The 16695-nt window shown below is 42.1% G+C and overlaps 2 protein-coding genes across 2 annotated transcripts in view; one reads left to right on the forward strand and one right to left on the reverse strand.

The window, feature by feature from the left end:
• ipo13b (importin 13b) overlaps window positions 1-3743 on the reverse strand; it is a 35816-nt gene extending 32073 nt beyond the window's left edge. Inside the window, exons 1-2 of the mRNA XM_083647104.1 lie at window positions 3690-3743; window positions 3224-3310 (exon numbers count right to left, since the gene is read on the reverse strand). Coding sequence (XP_083503230.1) covers window positions 3224-3292 — 69 coding nt within the window. The 5' untranslated portion in view covers window positions 3293-3310; window positions 3690-3743. The remainder of the gene's footprint in view (window positions 1-3223; window positions 3311-3689) is intronic.
• Window positions 3744-16161: 12418 nt separating this feature from the next.
• Window positions 16162-16695, forward strand: part of LOC310786368 (uncharacterized protein) — a 15622-nt gene continuing 15088 nt past the window's right edge. Inside the window, exon 1 of the mRNA XM_083647574.1 lies at window positions 16162-16523. Within this exon, the coding sequence (XP_083503700.1) occupies window positions 16457-16523 (67 nt within the window). The 5' untranslated portion in view covers window positions 16162-16456. The remainder of the gene's footprint in view (window positions 16524-16695) is intronic.

Below are 16695 nucleotides of genomic sequence, written 5' to 3' on the forward strand. Positions count from 1 at the left end.
ATTTCCCTTTCCAAATCATAATTCAGCACACCGATTAGCTATACCTTGCCTCTGCCTCCTATAGAAAGGAACCAGAATGGATAAAGGAAACAAACAGATGCGGTCAGATCTGTATCTCATGTAACCTACAAGACCTGTGCATATGTTTAAATCTGTCAGTAAGTCAGTCTCTTACTGAAATAGCCTCTCAGTCTCCATCCACTGCAAATGTACTCAATACAGCATGCATCATTTCTCAGTGTCAAATTCCATTGCCCGGCTCTGTTCTACATTATACTTTAGCTGGCAGGCTGGATCTGTCTCCTCCGCTTTTAAGGTCCATAGAATCATTCAATATAAAGGCTACGCTTGCTTGTAAATCTTACTCTAACTTGACTGGAATTAAGTTTACAATTGTGACGTGTATAAAAGAAGTAGCCAAGAGCCAAGACTGCAAGTTGTGTAATTCTGAATGGGCTCAGACAACCAAACCCCTCTGTGGGCCGGGCGGCACGGTGACCTGGCGGCGGGTTACACAGACCGTCCCGCTAAGGCCAACCTCTGCCAGCCAAAGTGCCCTTGAGCAACACTCTGACACTGGCCGACCTTGCGCTCCGCAGCCCTCTGGTGGTGCAGTACTCCTGTGCCTCAGAGGGATATTATGCAAAACAACAAAAATCCTCACTGGTGCCTGCCCCGGAATTACCCAGAATTCCTCTCGCTTGTGGATAGATTTCAATCCTCGATGAGGCTAATTATAGTCAAGCGGAAATGTAAGGCAGTATACGCAACCTCTCAACACACACAGATACTGACAATGCAGCACTGTATTCCACTGACCCCGAGACCGAAACAAAAGGCTGTCTATCGGCCACACACACACACACACACACACACACACAGAGCCAGGAACCATCATCTCCACCACCAAGTATACAAGCACACAGACTCTTTCCACTGTGCTGCACTGACAATTCTACACCGCTGGTCTTTCAGTGAGTTCACTCCTTTAGCAATCTCTGTCATTCCTATAGCCAATTACGGGAAGCCCAATTTGACTTTCTATTGATTTACAGTTCAACACTGCAGAAATGTTTGATGGTGGTGTGTAGGGATGTAACGATACCTGGTTTTAATGATAACCGTGATAAAATTCCTTACGATAACCGTACCGTTTTTTACGAATACCGTGATAATACGATGATCATTTTGGTCACGATAATCGTGATGTGAAATTTTCATACCGTTACATCTCTAGTGGTGTGTGGTGTGTATGCGTGTGTGTGTGAGTGAGTGAGTGAGTGAGTGTGTGTGTGTATGTTTCCAGTTACCTGCTGGCTGCTGTCAGGTAGTGAGGATAATACAATTACCGTACCGGTATTTCCATTGCTGGTCTGGTTTAACGGTCAGTTTTGACGCGGCCCAAATATTACTCTTGTGTGTGTTTCAGAAAGGTAACGTTAGTTTACATTTCTTTTTTGATTAACTGTTTGTCCGTCCATGACCATATCGTGGTGCTCCCACAGTTTATGTATTGGAGACAATGTCACATCAATCTACTGGTTTAATGTCCAAGTCGTCTGCAGGCTGCAGCTAGTCTCGCAGTATCCAGCCGTAGATGATATATATTATCTACAATGATATCTACGCCCGCAACCCAAGACAAAAAAAGGATGTGTGACAGACATATGAATTGACCAACCAGGGACCTCGTGGGCGGTGCATTCGGAATGTGTGCATCAGCTAAATTGACACGGGTGAAAACATCAAATGGCTCAAACGCACACCATGCCGACTAATATTGCAAACTTTGGCTGCCTTCTGGCACACTTTCTGTAATGCAGCCGTTAATTATCTTGCCCACTCATTCTTCCTGCAAGACAGCCTATCGCTACTTTTTGGTCGCTCCTTTTATCGCTTCACAGTTAAGTCTCTTCAGGGTGCTTCACGGCGTTCCACTGAACATGTAATATGGGAGGCACGCTGTATGACCAGCTGTATGATGTAAATTCCATCACAGTCAACCAGATTTCGCCTCCAGCATCTGGACGGAGAACGGAGAGAGACGTCACTTTTTTGATCCCGTTTGAATTGTGCCACGGGGTGCAAAGGTACATTTTGTCAATTGAAAAGATAACTATAAAGAAAAAGATGACTAATGTAGTCGATTGACAAAACTAAACCTTACGTTTCAGTTTCAGGCAAACTGCGACTTTCTGGACATGCATACTTATCTTTTAAAGTGACAGAATTTACCTTTGCACCCCGCCGTGGCACAATTCAAACGTGATCAAAAAAATAACGTCTCTCTCCGACGCTGGTACAGTTACAAAGGCAGGAAGTGATGTTCACTTTGGCTCTCTATGGTGATTACCCCATGCTGCTTACCTGTTTAAAAAAAACATGTATAAGCTGTACTTTTGATGTAAAAAAAGGTATATGAGAGAGACCAAACCAAACCATTTTACCCTATAGAGGAATTTGTTTTCTCTCGCACCCAGCCTGCTTCTAATCATGACTGTCGCATCACTGCCCTCCCATCTCACCCCCCTCTACTGGCACTGTCACAGACATCACCCCCCTGGCCCCCTCCCACCACCACCCCTCTCCCTCCATCCCCCAACCCATCTCATCACATCAACTCTGCTCTTCTACTTTACCCCTCACTCTCTCTCCTCCCTATTGTCTCCCCCCGCTCCCCTCTGCCCAAGTCAGTGGCCACCCAGCAACAGGGAGATTCGTCACAGTAACCTAGTAGCCACACTCAACAGTCAACAGTCAACAACACACACACACACACACACACACACACACACACACACACACACACACACACACACACACACACACACAGACACGCATTTCACAGTGACAGAGATGGAGTGAGTTCGCTGTGGTGGGCTGCTGCAACCTGCAGGACCTAAATAGTCGGCCGGTCTGTCCTATTTGAGTTTTGGTCTATTGGATATTATCTTGTTGTCATCTGATTTCCCCTTTATTGATGATCGGTTATCACGGGTAAATTGAAGACATGAGTATACACATCATGCTACGGGGAGAGATGAAGTGAATCCCTATTCTGCCAACATAAACATCTCCCCAGACAGTACTGAAAATGATTGCATGTTGTTGCTACCTAGCAAATCAATGCATCTCAAGCCGTCTCTCTCATCTCCTGCATGGCCAATGCGTTCTATCACAAAATCCTGTATAATATCGTTACTTGGCTGGTCGAAAGACTAACCTTCTCCACGTTTTCTACTGTGAAGTCCAGGGCGTCTGGTGTGGTTGCTATCCTCCCCGGTGTCTCCATATCTCCGCTGACACGGAGCTGTCAAATGATCAGAGAGCAGGAACAAATTCAGGAGCCAGACAACGTTAAGTTCGCTTTCTTATTTATGCCATTTCCAGAATATTTCCAACGTAGCTATCGGAATCTACGAGATTGATCGCATCCCAAATTAGGCTTAATGATAACACAACAAGCTAACCGGCAAGCTAAAGCTAGCTCGCCTAGCTAACATGCTAGCGCCAACTGGCTAGCAATGCATGTAACGCTGTTACCCTAGCGCCGAATACAACCAAGCGAGACTAATGTTAGCCTTTTCAGAGTATGATGGAATTATCAAATTAAATGCTGTCTACGCGTTTTATCTGTATGCTCTCTAGAACTCCGATATTTTCTCTCTAGAGGTCCGATATTTTGACACCTTTCTGTTCTGCGACGATATGAGACGATGCTGGCAGCTCCCTGCCGCTTTCCAGACCCCCTCCCTCCCTCCGTCCGTCACTAGGATATTTTGCTGCCTTCCACTGCTGTCGGAAATAACGCAATCACAACATAACGACCCCACAAAAAGTTGTATTATGAAAGGGAAAGTGGATTTTTTTCCCCGATCAAAGTTTCCGGGAGCTAAGGGTAGAAAGCATGCACACCGTGTCAACATTTGGTGGCAATATTATTATACTTTCATTATTATATGTTAATTGGTTGTCTTTGTAAATTATTGGTAGGCTTTATTGAATTAATACGAATTTGTGCATCATTTTTCGGTATGAAATTAGGCCCATGTGTGTGTTTTTTGGGTGGGTGTTGTACAAAACTAAAAGCAACCTGACGCTGCCAGATTGCGGATCAGGTTAGTACAAAAGTGGGGACATTGACTTCTACTTCACAAAAGTTAAACATGCTATTTTTATGCTCTCATATAGCTACAGAGAGAGAGAGAGAGAGAGAGAGAGAGAGAGAGAGAGAGAGAGAGAGAGAGAGAGAGAGAGAGAGAGAGAGAGAGAGAGAGAGAGAGAGAGAGAGAGAGAGAGAGAGAGAGAGAGAGAGAGAGAGAGAGAGATGACTTCTACTTCACAAAAGTTAAACATGCAATTTTTATGCTCTCATATAGCTACAGAGAGAGAGAGAGAGAGAGAGAGAGAGAGAGAGAGAGAGAGAGAGAGAGAGATGACTTCTACTTCACAAAAGTTAAACATGCTATTTTTATGCTCTCATATAGCTACTGAGAGAGAGAGAGAGAGAGAAGAGCAGTTGAGCAGTTGAAGGCAGCATGTCATCTCATGGGGAGGCGGGAGGCAGCAGACCATGCATTGTATCATATAATTATCATAAACAAAATTGTCAAATGTGAACTTGGCCTCCATACATAATGTTTTGATTGTTGTCAGCCTTGTAGCTCTTGACTCTAAATTTGTCATATGTTTAGAAATGTTTCAAAACATGCAAAATGAGACAAATTGTATATTGCACATAAATCAGAAATATTATGCTACTTCGGACAGTGGAAATGCATTTCTAGCATAGGCTGTCTCCAAGCAAACCTATATATTAAAAAAAAAAGCAATTGAAAATAATTTGCAATGGATGATTTCCATGTAGACTACAAATAGCCTACCTTTTTGGCCATTTTTATAGACTACATAATAGGCTATTCTGTCAAATGTATTTTTTCCTTTTGACTGATGTTAATACTTGTAGCTAGATCGGTCCATTGTTGTCTGTTACAAGCAATATCTTTCTGGGAAGCATTGCAAATATGGATCTATGATAGCGTCCCAATACTATAAATCCCTTTAAGTTCCTTGGCCTATATTAGTCGTGTAACCCAGTGTTTAACAAACCAGGGGTACCTGTACCCCTAGGGGTACTTGAGCAGCTTGCAGGGGGTAATTAGAAATATTGAGGATTGCAATTTCCAAAATGATAAAAACAATATTCCAAATAATTTGGAATAAATTGACGACTCTTTCATTTGAAAACTGTCAGAATTGTATTAAAGGGGGTCATTCAAATGATTTGCATTTATTTAATAATCAGATGTGTTAGATAGGCCTACTAAAAGTTGAATGATTTTAATAGAACACATTTCTGAGAATCACCGACACACATGAGTGAGGGGGTACATTGGCATGGCAAAACAGCTCAAGGGGTCGATAAGACAAAACAGGTTTGGAACCAGTGGTGTAACAACCTATGGATGTCGATGCTTTTCACAATTAAGGGTCAAATTTTAGCTGTGGAGCAACAGCGCCTCCCTGTGTACCAATGAAGATATCACACTGAGGTAAAAACGCCCTGTTATGTCATCCAATTTAGTAGAGTAGCCTATCTGTGCGCTAGGCCAAGTCACTGTCCAAAATATTGGAAAAAAAAGTGAGAACTTTACAGGACTTTACATCTTCAGCAGGACCAAGACAGAGGCATAGGCTAAAGCGAATTATTCTGAATAACGTTGACAAATAAAATGTTGTCTTGTGATAGGATATAGTAGACTAGATTGTTTTATATCTGGTTACAGTCAAGCCTTGACTTGCAAGCAGGCATCTGGCAGTCAATTAGTCTACTTATGCCGCCTATGCCTTGTGAAAAATAAGTTGCAGATTTGCAGGCCTGTAGAAACCTTAAAATGTGATAAGGACACTATGAACAGTTTGAACACACAAGAGCCCCACAGGGAGGTACGGTGGTGCAGTGGTTAGCACTATCGCCTCACAGCTCGAAGGTCGTGGGTTCGATTCCCACCTGGGGACGAGGTGAGCGCTGAAGGAACGCGTGCCTGTCCACACACCGCATGTCCTCGAGTGCCCACCGCCCGGGTGGGGTCGGCAAAATGGCCTTTCTGTGTGGAGTTTGCATGTTCTCCCCGTGCCTCCTGGGGGTCTCCTTCATATAGGAACCCCCTTCACAAAAACATGCAACATCCTGGTTGCTAATGTGGTTCCTCCTCTGATCGTTAAGGGCGCCTGTTCAGAGGGAGGGGAACTGGTTGGAATAGCGTGAACCTCCCACGTGCTATGTCCTACCGGTGAAGCTTCCTCTGGCAGGTGAAAAGAAGCGGCTGACTGACTGCCCATGTCTCGGAGGAAGCATGGAATCAGTCTCGGCTCTCCCCAGATCGGCAGAGGATGGAGTAGCAACCAGGATTGAGCAATCAAATGAGCACTAAACGGGGGATAAAATGGGATAAAAAATCTGGAAAAAAACAAAAAACAAAAAAAAACAAGAGCCCCACAGACGCACTAATAAGGCCCTAAAGAAATAAGTTAAATGGTATAATTATGAAAAGCATTGCAAATATGGATATATGATAGCTTCCCAATAAATCCCTTTAAGTTTTCCTTGGCACCGGTCGGTCGACACTTTTCAGAATTCAACCAAATTGTTTCTGTGGAGCAACAGCGTCTCCCTGTGTACCAATGAAGATATCACACTGAGGTAAAAAACAAAACAAAAAAAATGCCCTGTTATGTCATCCAATTTAGTAGCCTAACTATAAGGCGCCAGGCCAAGTCACTGTCATGCAAAAAAGTGAAAACTTTACAGGACTTTACAGCTTCAGGAGTCAAGACCAAGTCAGAGACATAGGCTAAAGCAAATTATTCAGAATGATGTTGACAAATGGACCCCCTCACAGCACACATACGCATAATTAAGACCAGAATAATAACTAAGACATACATTCACCTGCATCTCAACAGGATTTACAGCACAGCCACCTGAACACTCAAAGCCAACAGCACAATAACAAGAAATAAAGTCATCTGTATCCAAGACAGGATTTACAGTGCAGGTTCACTCAATTAAAGCCAAAAGCACAATAACCCTCTAATTGTCCATAATTACGGGGTACGGTGGTGCAGTGGTAAGCGCTGTCGCCTCACAGCTCGAAGGTCCTGGGTTCGATTCCCACCTGGGACGCTGTGGGCGCTGGAGTTGTGACCCCCCCATATCTTCAGTGCCTACTGCCTAGGTGGGCTATCTCGTCGAAAGGGCCTTTCTGTGTGGAGTTTGCATGTTCTCCCCGTACCCCCCAGGGGGTTCCTCCGTACATAACCCCCCACTAAAAACATGCAGAAAATTGTCATCCGACCAGTGACAACAACATCTGAAGTTGGTCCAATGATGGTCCAATGAAGGTCCCCGGGCGCTGGAAAGAAATAGCGACCACTGCTCCTGGCCTGCCCCCTGGAGGAAAGGACAAGCCTGGATGGGTCAAATGCAGAGGACATATTTCACCGGCCACCGTCAGCATGAGTGTGTGTAGTGGCCGCATGCATGTGTTGTAGTGTGTTGTGTGACAATAAAGACAGGCTGCCGTCTGAAATCGTGTTTTTTTTTTTTATATATATTTTATTTTCAGTTTTTCAGAACAACATATGAACAAGACAAACAGGCTCAGACACAGAACGGAAAAAACAAAAACAAACAAACAAACAACAAAAAATAAAAATAAATAGTCACATTTTCAACATTCAGTGCTACCAGTCGTGTAAGGTGCTTATATTTTTACGAGAGGTACATTATTGTGCTCATCCGTCTCCCGCAACCTCAACAAGGTAGGCTAGAAACGGGCCCCAAATGACAAAGAATTTCTTTAGTGAGTCGGTCCTCAGGAACCTAAGCCTCTCCATCCGTATAACAGAGGTCATTTCCGTCAGCCACAATTGAAAAGAAGGCGAAGTAGAAGACTTCCATTCTTTCAAGATTAGTTTTTTGGCAACACTTGTCCCCTGCGTCAGAGATTGCTGCACAGCTGTGGGGAAGTCCAAAGAAAGTTCCGAGCAGCCGAAGATGGCAAGTTCTGCTTCGGACTGAAGGGTTATTTTATAAGCCTTCGCGTACCAGTCAAATATCTTAGCCCAGAATCCGGACAGTGAAGCGCAGAACCAAAAAGCATGTGACAATGTGCCCTCCGACCTCTGATACCTATCACATAGCGGTGAGACAGAGGGATATATCTTATGTAGCCTATGCTTGGAGTAATGGAGACGGTGAGTGACTTTAAACTGGATCAGCTGATGTCTGCTATTAACTGAGCAGAGTTGTACAACCGACAGGCTCCTTTCCCATATAATGTCAGATAATTCAGTACCAAGTTCTTCCTGCCATGCCTCTCTGATCCTCTCAGTAGAGGCCATGGTACAGTCATCAAATAGACACACAAATCTAGAGATGAGGTGCCTGGAGTGAGGAGGGCTCAGCAAAACATCAAAAAGAGCATGTTCATTTGGGAGCGCTTCAAAGGCCTGAATGCTGGATCGAACATAGTTTCTGATTTGTAGGAATCTGAGCCAGTCCGTGCCGGGCAACTCAAACTTCCTTTTCAGTAAATCAAAGGATGCAAAATGATCATCTATATATAGCTCTTTGATGGAAGCCAGACCCGTCTCACTCCAGGCATGGTAGTTTATATCTGACCAAGGAGGCTGAAATCGTGTTTTAATCGTGTTTTTAATTATGGAACATTTTGTAAAAAATATAGGGTTGGGGCTAGGGTTGGCACCATGGACGATGGCATCGACCATCGTCGATGGGCTGACCCCCATCGACCTCTGACCCTTCTACATCCGACCATCGTGATTATCTGTTCAAATTAAAATGTGGCAGATTTAATAATAAAAAAGGCCGACTCCGCTCAACCACAACACACGGGGGACACACGGGCGGCATTAAACAAGCGGCAAAGCGTACCTTATCCCCAGTTCAGAGAAGCGGTAAAGCGGAGAGGAAGCGAAGATAAGCAGAAGTCGGTTGTGTTGTGAAAATGTTAAGAAAGAAGAAACTTCACGTTCTTTCCTGTTTTCAACAAAATGTGAGTAATGTTACAAGTCTCAACTGTGAATTCAACTCGCCTGTTTCCAGGAAGTCTCTCCATTACATACTGTGTAGGCTGCCTGCTGCTGTGTTTCTATTTCTCCGTAACCTAATGTTAGGTTCAAAACTGAGCCCACACAAATCTAACGTTAGCCGCCAGTAATTCTGCCCCTTTTCTGCCAGCTAGTTAAATTAAACACACACACATTGTTGGTCACGATCTGTAACGTTAACGTTTGATTATTTTGCGCCTTTCAATATTGCTGGTAGTGATAGCCTACTGTTTGAATCGCCTGGCTCTGTGCTGTAGTAGTAGCCTATCCAAGCCCGCTGGTCTCTCATGACATGTAGAGCTCAGCTGTCCTGTTGTAAACGTGAACGTACATCGCAGTGGCGCAGCCAAACGGCACCGCATGGACTTCATAAATCATTAATTAACCCCACCCCCTTGTCAACGACGATGCCATCGTCCATCGTGATGTTTCACTGTGGAACCATCACGATGGTATATAGGTGACATCACACAACCCTAGTTGGGGCCCTAAATACTGTAATATCCCCCCACCAGTTGAAAAAACTGGTGCTGGACTAAAAGAGACTCAAAGTAAAGAAAGGAATGTCCGCATCAGTATTGAATAACTAAGTAGCCTATAGTGTTTCGTAGCATATAAAGTGTTCCCGAAAAATACTGTTTCTCAGTAGTAAGGCACTAGTGAGAAATACACCAATGAGTGAAAAGTGTGACCACATGCCCTGCTCTCCCCTATACATAAAGCATCTTATTTAACCATTCAACTTCCTGTGTAATGCCTTGTCACTACTGTATACAAGGTGACCATTAAGACACAGTCAGAGCCTTAGGGCATTATAAGGGCCGTTTGGTTCAGATTCTTCCAAAAGCACCAAATTTGGCACAGATGTTGTCCATACCATACTTAATCAAATTTTGCGATAGGCGCCCCACGGGGCCGCCATATTTGCAAAGTCCAATATGGCCACCACCCCAAAAAACGAAAAGGGTTAGAATCATAAATGATACCACTTTTTAGGCATTTTCTGGGTTGTAGAATCTGATTCTGATGTTATTTTAATTAATTGAGATCAAGTTACCCCTCAAAGTTAGCATAAAGGTCATTTTGGGGTCAAATCCAGTGTTTCTGGTGCATCATCGCAGATTCTACCTCCAAAAAAGTATTTCTCATTATAAGCTGTACATGTATATGTCACATTAGTTTGACATCTCATTATTTGATGTTTACTCCTTAAGGTCACTAGCGGTCGTTTTGGGGTTAAATCCAACTTCTTTATATTTATTCATTATTATTATTTTCGGAAATAATGTTTTGCCCTATAACGCTAGATTTTCAAATGTGTCTATTAAGCAGTGGTTCTCAAATGGGGGTCCGCGGCACTTTGCCAGGGGGTCCGCGAAAAGTTTTCAGGTAAAAAAATAAATAATAATAATGCTATATGTTACTTATTCCTTCTCAAACTACTTCCTACATGGTGCTAGTCTATCAAAATATCTTGGCTGTCATTGATTGTGTTGCATAGTGGTTTTCTGTAGGCCTACTGTTGACAAATTGCGATATTGTAAGTCGCTTTGGACAAAACAAAAGCGTCTGCTAAATGACGTAATGTAAATGTAATGTAATAAAAAAAAATATATATATATTTTTTTTTTGCAAAATCTTCATAGTTCAACGAATAGTTTATGCTTTAAATCTAAAATGGTTCATGGATTACATTCTAATAACAAACCTATCAAATTAAAAGTCAAGCACGTTACCGTGGAAACAATTACCGTAAATTCCGGACTATAAGCCGCGGCTTTTTTCCCGTTTTTTGGGCTTTTTTGGCCCCTGCGGCTTATATAACGGTGCGGCTTATCTATGGATTTTTTCAGGAAAAAAAAAAAAAAAAACGGAATTCTCTCTTCTTTAGCACTCTTTCTAACTATAAATCCACTTCTGTTTTAATTTCCTCTCTTGCCCTCTTTTCACCACACTGTATGACACTGTATGACACTGTGTGCACTGTAAAAAAGAAACACAGGTGGTGTTGTGTTATGTTGTTTTGTTGAAATGTTAATAAATGGGAGCTTCCTCAAACAGCCATCTCTTTCCCGACAATCGCCTCTGTGCATGAACCCTTACATATGGTAATTAAACATTAAAAAAAAAAAAAAAAAAACATTAAAACACCCGCGGCTTATAGTCCGGTGCGGCTTATATATGTAAAAAACAGTCAACTTTGCAGGTGCGGCTTATACACCGGTGCGGCTTATAGTCCGGAATTTACGGTAAGCTTAGCCCAAAATCACAAATCATAATGAGGGGGTCCCCGGTATATTTTCTATCTTGTAAGGTCCTTGGCTGAAAAACATTTGAGAACCTCTGTATTAGAGACAGGGGACGGGACAAAACGTGTCAAACAGTAACAGCATGTATCTTTGGTAAATAGTCACCAGTAAAACAAGAATAAGAAGTACTGTAGGTCTACTGGCGATTCATGGTCAACATTAAAAAGACAGGCAAGTTGAAAGTAATGTTAGCAAAGTGCTTGAATGTTCTGATAGAGAACATAGTCAAATTGATGTCTGGTTCTATGGTGTGAATACTGTCAAAGAATGTTAGCTGACATTGTTTTGTTCACAAGATAGCTAGCTAACTAGCTAGCTAGTTCAGAGATGATCAGCTAGCTAGCTCGGAGATTACTGGCTAATGTTATATCTCTGAGCAAACTTTAGTCTGCTTACACACTTGGCAGCTAACAAGCTAACTGATGCACCTTTAAAGTAATGTTAGTCACTGTTTCCTGTTCTGATAGAATTGAGCGTTATGGTATATTTACAGTACATTTATGAGCTGTTAATTGAAGCATTGGATGTCGTGGAAATCTGTTTTTCCATAGATACAATATTTCTCTAAGAAAACAGCAAGGTTTAGGTGAGAGAGTAAGGCCAAAAGTTACCTCACTGCATTGCACACAGAAAGTCATTATTCAATTAGAATAATGTTATAAATTAATATGGATAATTTGGTATGTTTGCCTTTTGGTTGACAGAACAAAGATTGAGAGAGCAGGATGGAATTGGCACAGAGAGAGAGAGAGCAAGAACCAGGTGAGAAAGTGAACAGTTAGTCAAGTACAGTATGCACATAACTAAGCAGTGTATATTGATATGCTGTTATCGCTATTATTTTCGCATGTGCGCTTTGTTTTGCCTCGGCCCCTACTAATGTTGAGACCAAAACTATGCCCTTGTTTTCAGGTGATGTCTGTCAGAACCTGCGACTCTGCTATCATATCATCGTGAGACGAGATGACAAGGGGAAGTTCTTTGTGACGACGAGCCTACATAATTTTAATGGACTAGTCGTTAGTGTCAATAGTCAAGCATGTCTTCAATCGAAATTAGGAACTGGGAACTCTGTTTGTGACCTATATGTCTTAGCAAGCTCATCAGCAACCTTCGACTTGTGTGATAGATAAATATCCTTTATTTTCCTTGGAAACTTCCACCCATTCAGGTAGGAAGTTGAGATGGTGATCCTTGAATCGAGTTGAGTGTGGCTCTCTATCTTGCCATGGATGACCTTGATCACTCATAAGCTTTTGATACATCTTGCGTAGCTCTGAGAGCTTGAATAAAGTCTTGTCCGAATGTTCGATCAGGGCTATAATCTCAGCGCAGAATCTGTACATCTGCGCTGCAGATGATGGTATCGAAGGGTGGATGTGCTTCGCCCAACTCTTTAGATTGTCATCTATGACATTGGTTAGTACCTTGTGGAGGTTAACTTGGTCCACACCCTCACAGATTATACAACACTTGACGTTGCCCCGATGTGGAAAATCCCCAGATGACCTCAGTTTCATGGAACTAGGGACAGCTTCTTCTGCACTAGGGCCAGCTTCGTTGTTTTGCTTCTCTGTCGCCCGTTTAACCCGAGAACTATTACAATAACTCCTGCATATGTTGTGATACACAGCCTTATGCGATTTAAGAGTTGCTGCAATGCCTGAACCACCATTCAACTGACTAATCGTGACGTTACAAGGAAGATCATTGCTATTGATAACATTGGAGTCTCCCTCTCAAGTCCCTCTTCCATAGGAGTTTGCAAGGCTTCTCCAGGTTTGTCCATTTGACAAAGACAACAGAGTTCCCAGTTCATAATTTCGATTGAAGACATGCTTGACTATTGACACTAACTACTAGTCCATTATAATTATGTAGGCTCATCGTCACAAAGAACTTGCCCTTGTCATCTCGTCTCACGATGACATGATAGCAGAGTCGCAGGTTCCTGAAAACAAGGGCATAGTTTTGGTCTCAACATTAGTAGGGGCCGAGGCAAAGCAAAGCGCACATGCGAAAATAATAGCGATAACAGTATATCAATATACACTGCTGTGCATACTTGAGTAACTGTCTCACCTGGTTCTTGCTCTCTATCTCTGTGCCAATTCCATCCTGCTCTCTCCTTCTCTCTCACTCTTTGTTCTGTCAAACAAAAGGCAAACATACCAAATTATCCATATTCATTTATAACATTATTCTAATTGAATAATGACTTTCTGTGGGCAATGCAGTGAGGTAACTTTTGGCCTTACTCTTTCACCTAAACCTGGCTGTTTTCTTAGAGAAATATTGTATCTATGGAAAAACAGATTTCCACGACAGTTCCAATGCTTCAATTAACAGCTCATAAATGTACTGTAAATATACCATAATGCTCAATTCTATCAGAATAGGAAACAGTGACTAACATTACTTTAAAGGTGCATCAGTTAGCTTGTTAGTTGCCAAGTGTGTAAGCAGACTAAAAGTTTGCTCAGAGATACAGTATAACATTAGCCAGTAATCTCCGAGCTAGCTATCTGATCATTGATTGATTGATTGAAGTGTTTATTTCGAATATGAAAGCAAAATAATAAATAAAAGCCATTTCAGAAACAAAGAAAAATAGAATATATACATATTCGAAAAGGAGTGGGAAGAAGTAAAACTTATTAACTCCCACCCCTTCTCCATAAATAATAAATAATAACAAGCTTCCTGGTCTAACCCTGTCTATATACTACTGTGTAATATTTACTAGTAATTCTGTTTCAGATTATATAATAATATGAAAATATAAATATAATATATACACATCATACAATAACATGTATACATACATACATATTAATATACACACACATTCATATATTTATCTAAATATATGACTACAATACTCATTATATACGCATCTTTACACACTCACACACATGGAAAAGCAACAAGAAAATAACCCCCAAAAAATAAAAATAAAATAACCAGCTGAGCTAACTAGCTAGCTAGCTAGCTATAGCTATCGTGTGAACAAAACAATGTCAACTAACATTCTTTGATAGTATTCACACCATAGAACTATAACCAGACACCAATTTGACTATGTTCTCTATCAGAACATTCAAGCACTTTGCTAACATTACTTTCAACTTGCCTGTCTTTTCAATGTTGACCATGAATCTCCAGTAGACCTACACTTCTTCTTCTTGTTTTACTGGTGACTATTTACCAAAGATATATGCTGTTACTGTTTGTCACGTTTTGTCCCCTCCCCTGTTCTAATAGACACGTTTGAAAATCTAACGTTATAGGGCAAAACATTATTTCAGAAAATAATAATAATGAATAAATATAAAGAAGTTGGATTTAACCCCAAAACGACCTATATTCTAGTGACCTTGAGGAGTAAACGTCAAATAAGATGTCAAACTAATGTGACATATACATGTACAGCTTATAATGAGAAATACTTTTTTGGAGGTAGAATCTGCGATGACGTACCAGAAACACTGGATTTGACCCCAAAATTACCTTTATGCTAACTTTGAGGGGTAAACTTGACCTCAAATAATTGAAATAACATCAGAATCAGATGACCCAGAAAACTCCTAAAAAGTGGTATCATTTATGATTCTAACCCTTTTTGTTTTTTTGGGTGGTGGCCATATTGGATTTTGCAAATATGGCGGCCCCGTGGGGCGCCTATCTTGGCGCCCGGCAAGAGTATGGTATGGACAACATCTGTGCCAAATTTGGTGCTTTTGGAAGAATCTGAACCAAAATATCCCCAAGGCGCCCCACTATTGGACAACTATTTTGAATACCATATCAGTGGTGACGGACCGTAAAGGGATCAATTCATCGCAGGCCTGGGCAAGGGACGTGGTGGGTGGCCCTGTGAAGAGGCTCTGGATTATGGCCGGGCCCCCTGAGCTCTTGGGCCCCTGGGCCTGGGCCCATTCGGTAATACATCCCTGCAAATATGGATCTATGATAGCTTCCCAATACATCCCTTGAAGTTTTCCTTGGCACCGGCCGGTCGACACTTTTCAGAATTCAACCAAATTTTATCTGTGGAGCAACAGCATCTCCCTGTGTACCAATGGAGATATCACACTGAGGTTAAACAAAAAACAAAGCAAAACAAAAAAAATGCCCTGTCATCCAATTTAGTAGCCTTACTATAATGTGCCGGCCAATCACTGTCATGCAAAAAAATGAGGACTTTACAGCTTCAGGAGTCAAGACCAAGTCAGAGACATGGCTAAAGCAAATTATTCAGAATAATGTTGACAAATAAAATGTCCTGTGATGGGATATAGCCTATTATTGTTTTATCTGGTGGCTATTCAAGAATCAAGACTAATACATGGCAAGCAGTCAATGTATAGCAGTGAATTAACCTATAGCCTTACGAAAAATAACGAGCTACTGCAGATTTTCAGGCCTAATTCTATAAGCTAAATTTTGCAAATATTTCCACAAATATCACACCAAAACAAATTCCCCATATGAATGTTCTCAGAAAAGTATGGCTTGACAGGATAAACCTTATCCAAGAGAGCCCCACAGACGCACTATCCCGAAAGTCTAAAGAAATAATTTATTATGGGGAAGAAGGGTAGGGGGTAGTAGTCACTCGCCCTACCCACACAACACGCCTTGATGTGTCGGTCCGTTATATGTGCGCCAAGATGCACGGCGGGCGCAGACTAGAACAGCAGTGAGTGAATCAGCCTGGCAGCAGAGAGTCGGGAACACGTGGCACTGGATCTGAGAGGCGCACTCACTCCACTCGGGACGCTCACGGGCACGGCTTGCACTACAGTCCAGCTAGCCACGCATGCACTGGGAACAGTACAGAGCTGCTGGGAATTGTTTTCTTTTTTAAACCAGTCCATAGTCTGGGAAGAGGAGGTCTGAGGGGGAGAGGAAAGAGAGGAGAGTCCTGCGAGACGAGATTTTTTAAACGAAACGAAACGACACTTGGCCATTTTCTTCTTCACTGTGACTGTAACCGAAAAGGACCAGAGATGGAAACCAAACTCCAGATTGCCCTTTGTGCGCTGCTGCTCATTAACCTGGGATTTACTGCGCTGGGTAGGCGATCCTGTCTCTTTTCCCCTCTTTAGACTTTGAAGACTTTGCCAATTCAATTTGATTATAATGTCATTAGCTAATGTCAGTATTGTTTTGTGACAGAAATTCATCTTCGTTTGTTCTCTCTCTCACGCACGCACGCAAGCACACGCACGCACACACACACACACAC

The sequence above is a fragment of the Poromitra crassiceps genome (genome assembly GCF_964638095.1).
Source record: "Poromitra crassiceps genome assembly, chromosome: 12".
Taxonomy (NCBI): Eukaryota; Metazoa; Chordata; class Actinopteri; order Beryciformes; family Melamphaidae; genus Poromitra; species Poromitra crassiceps.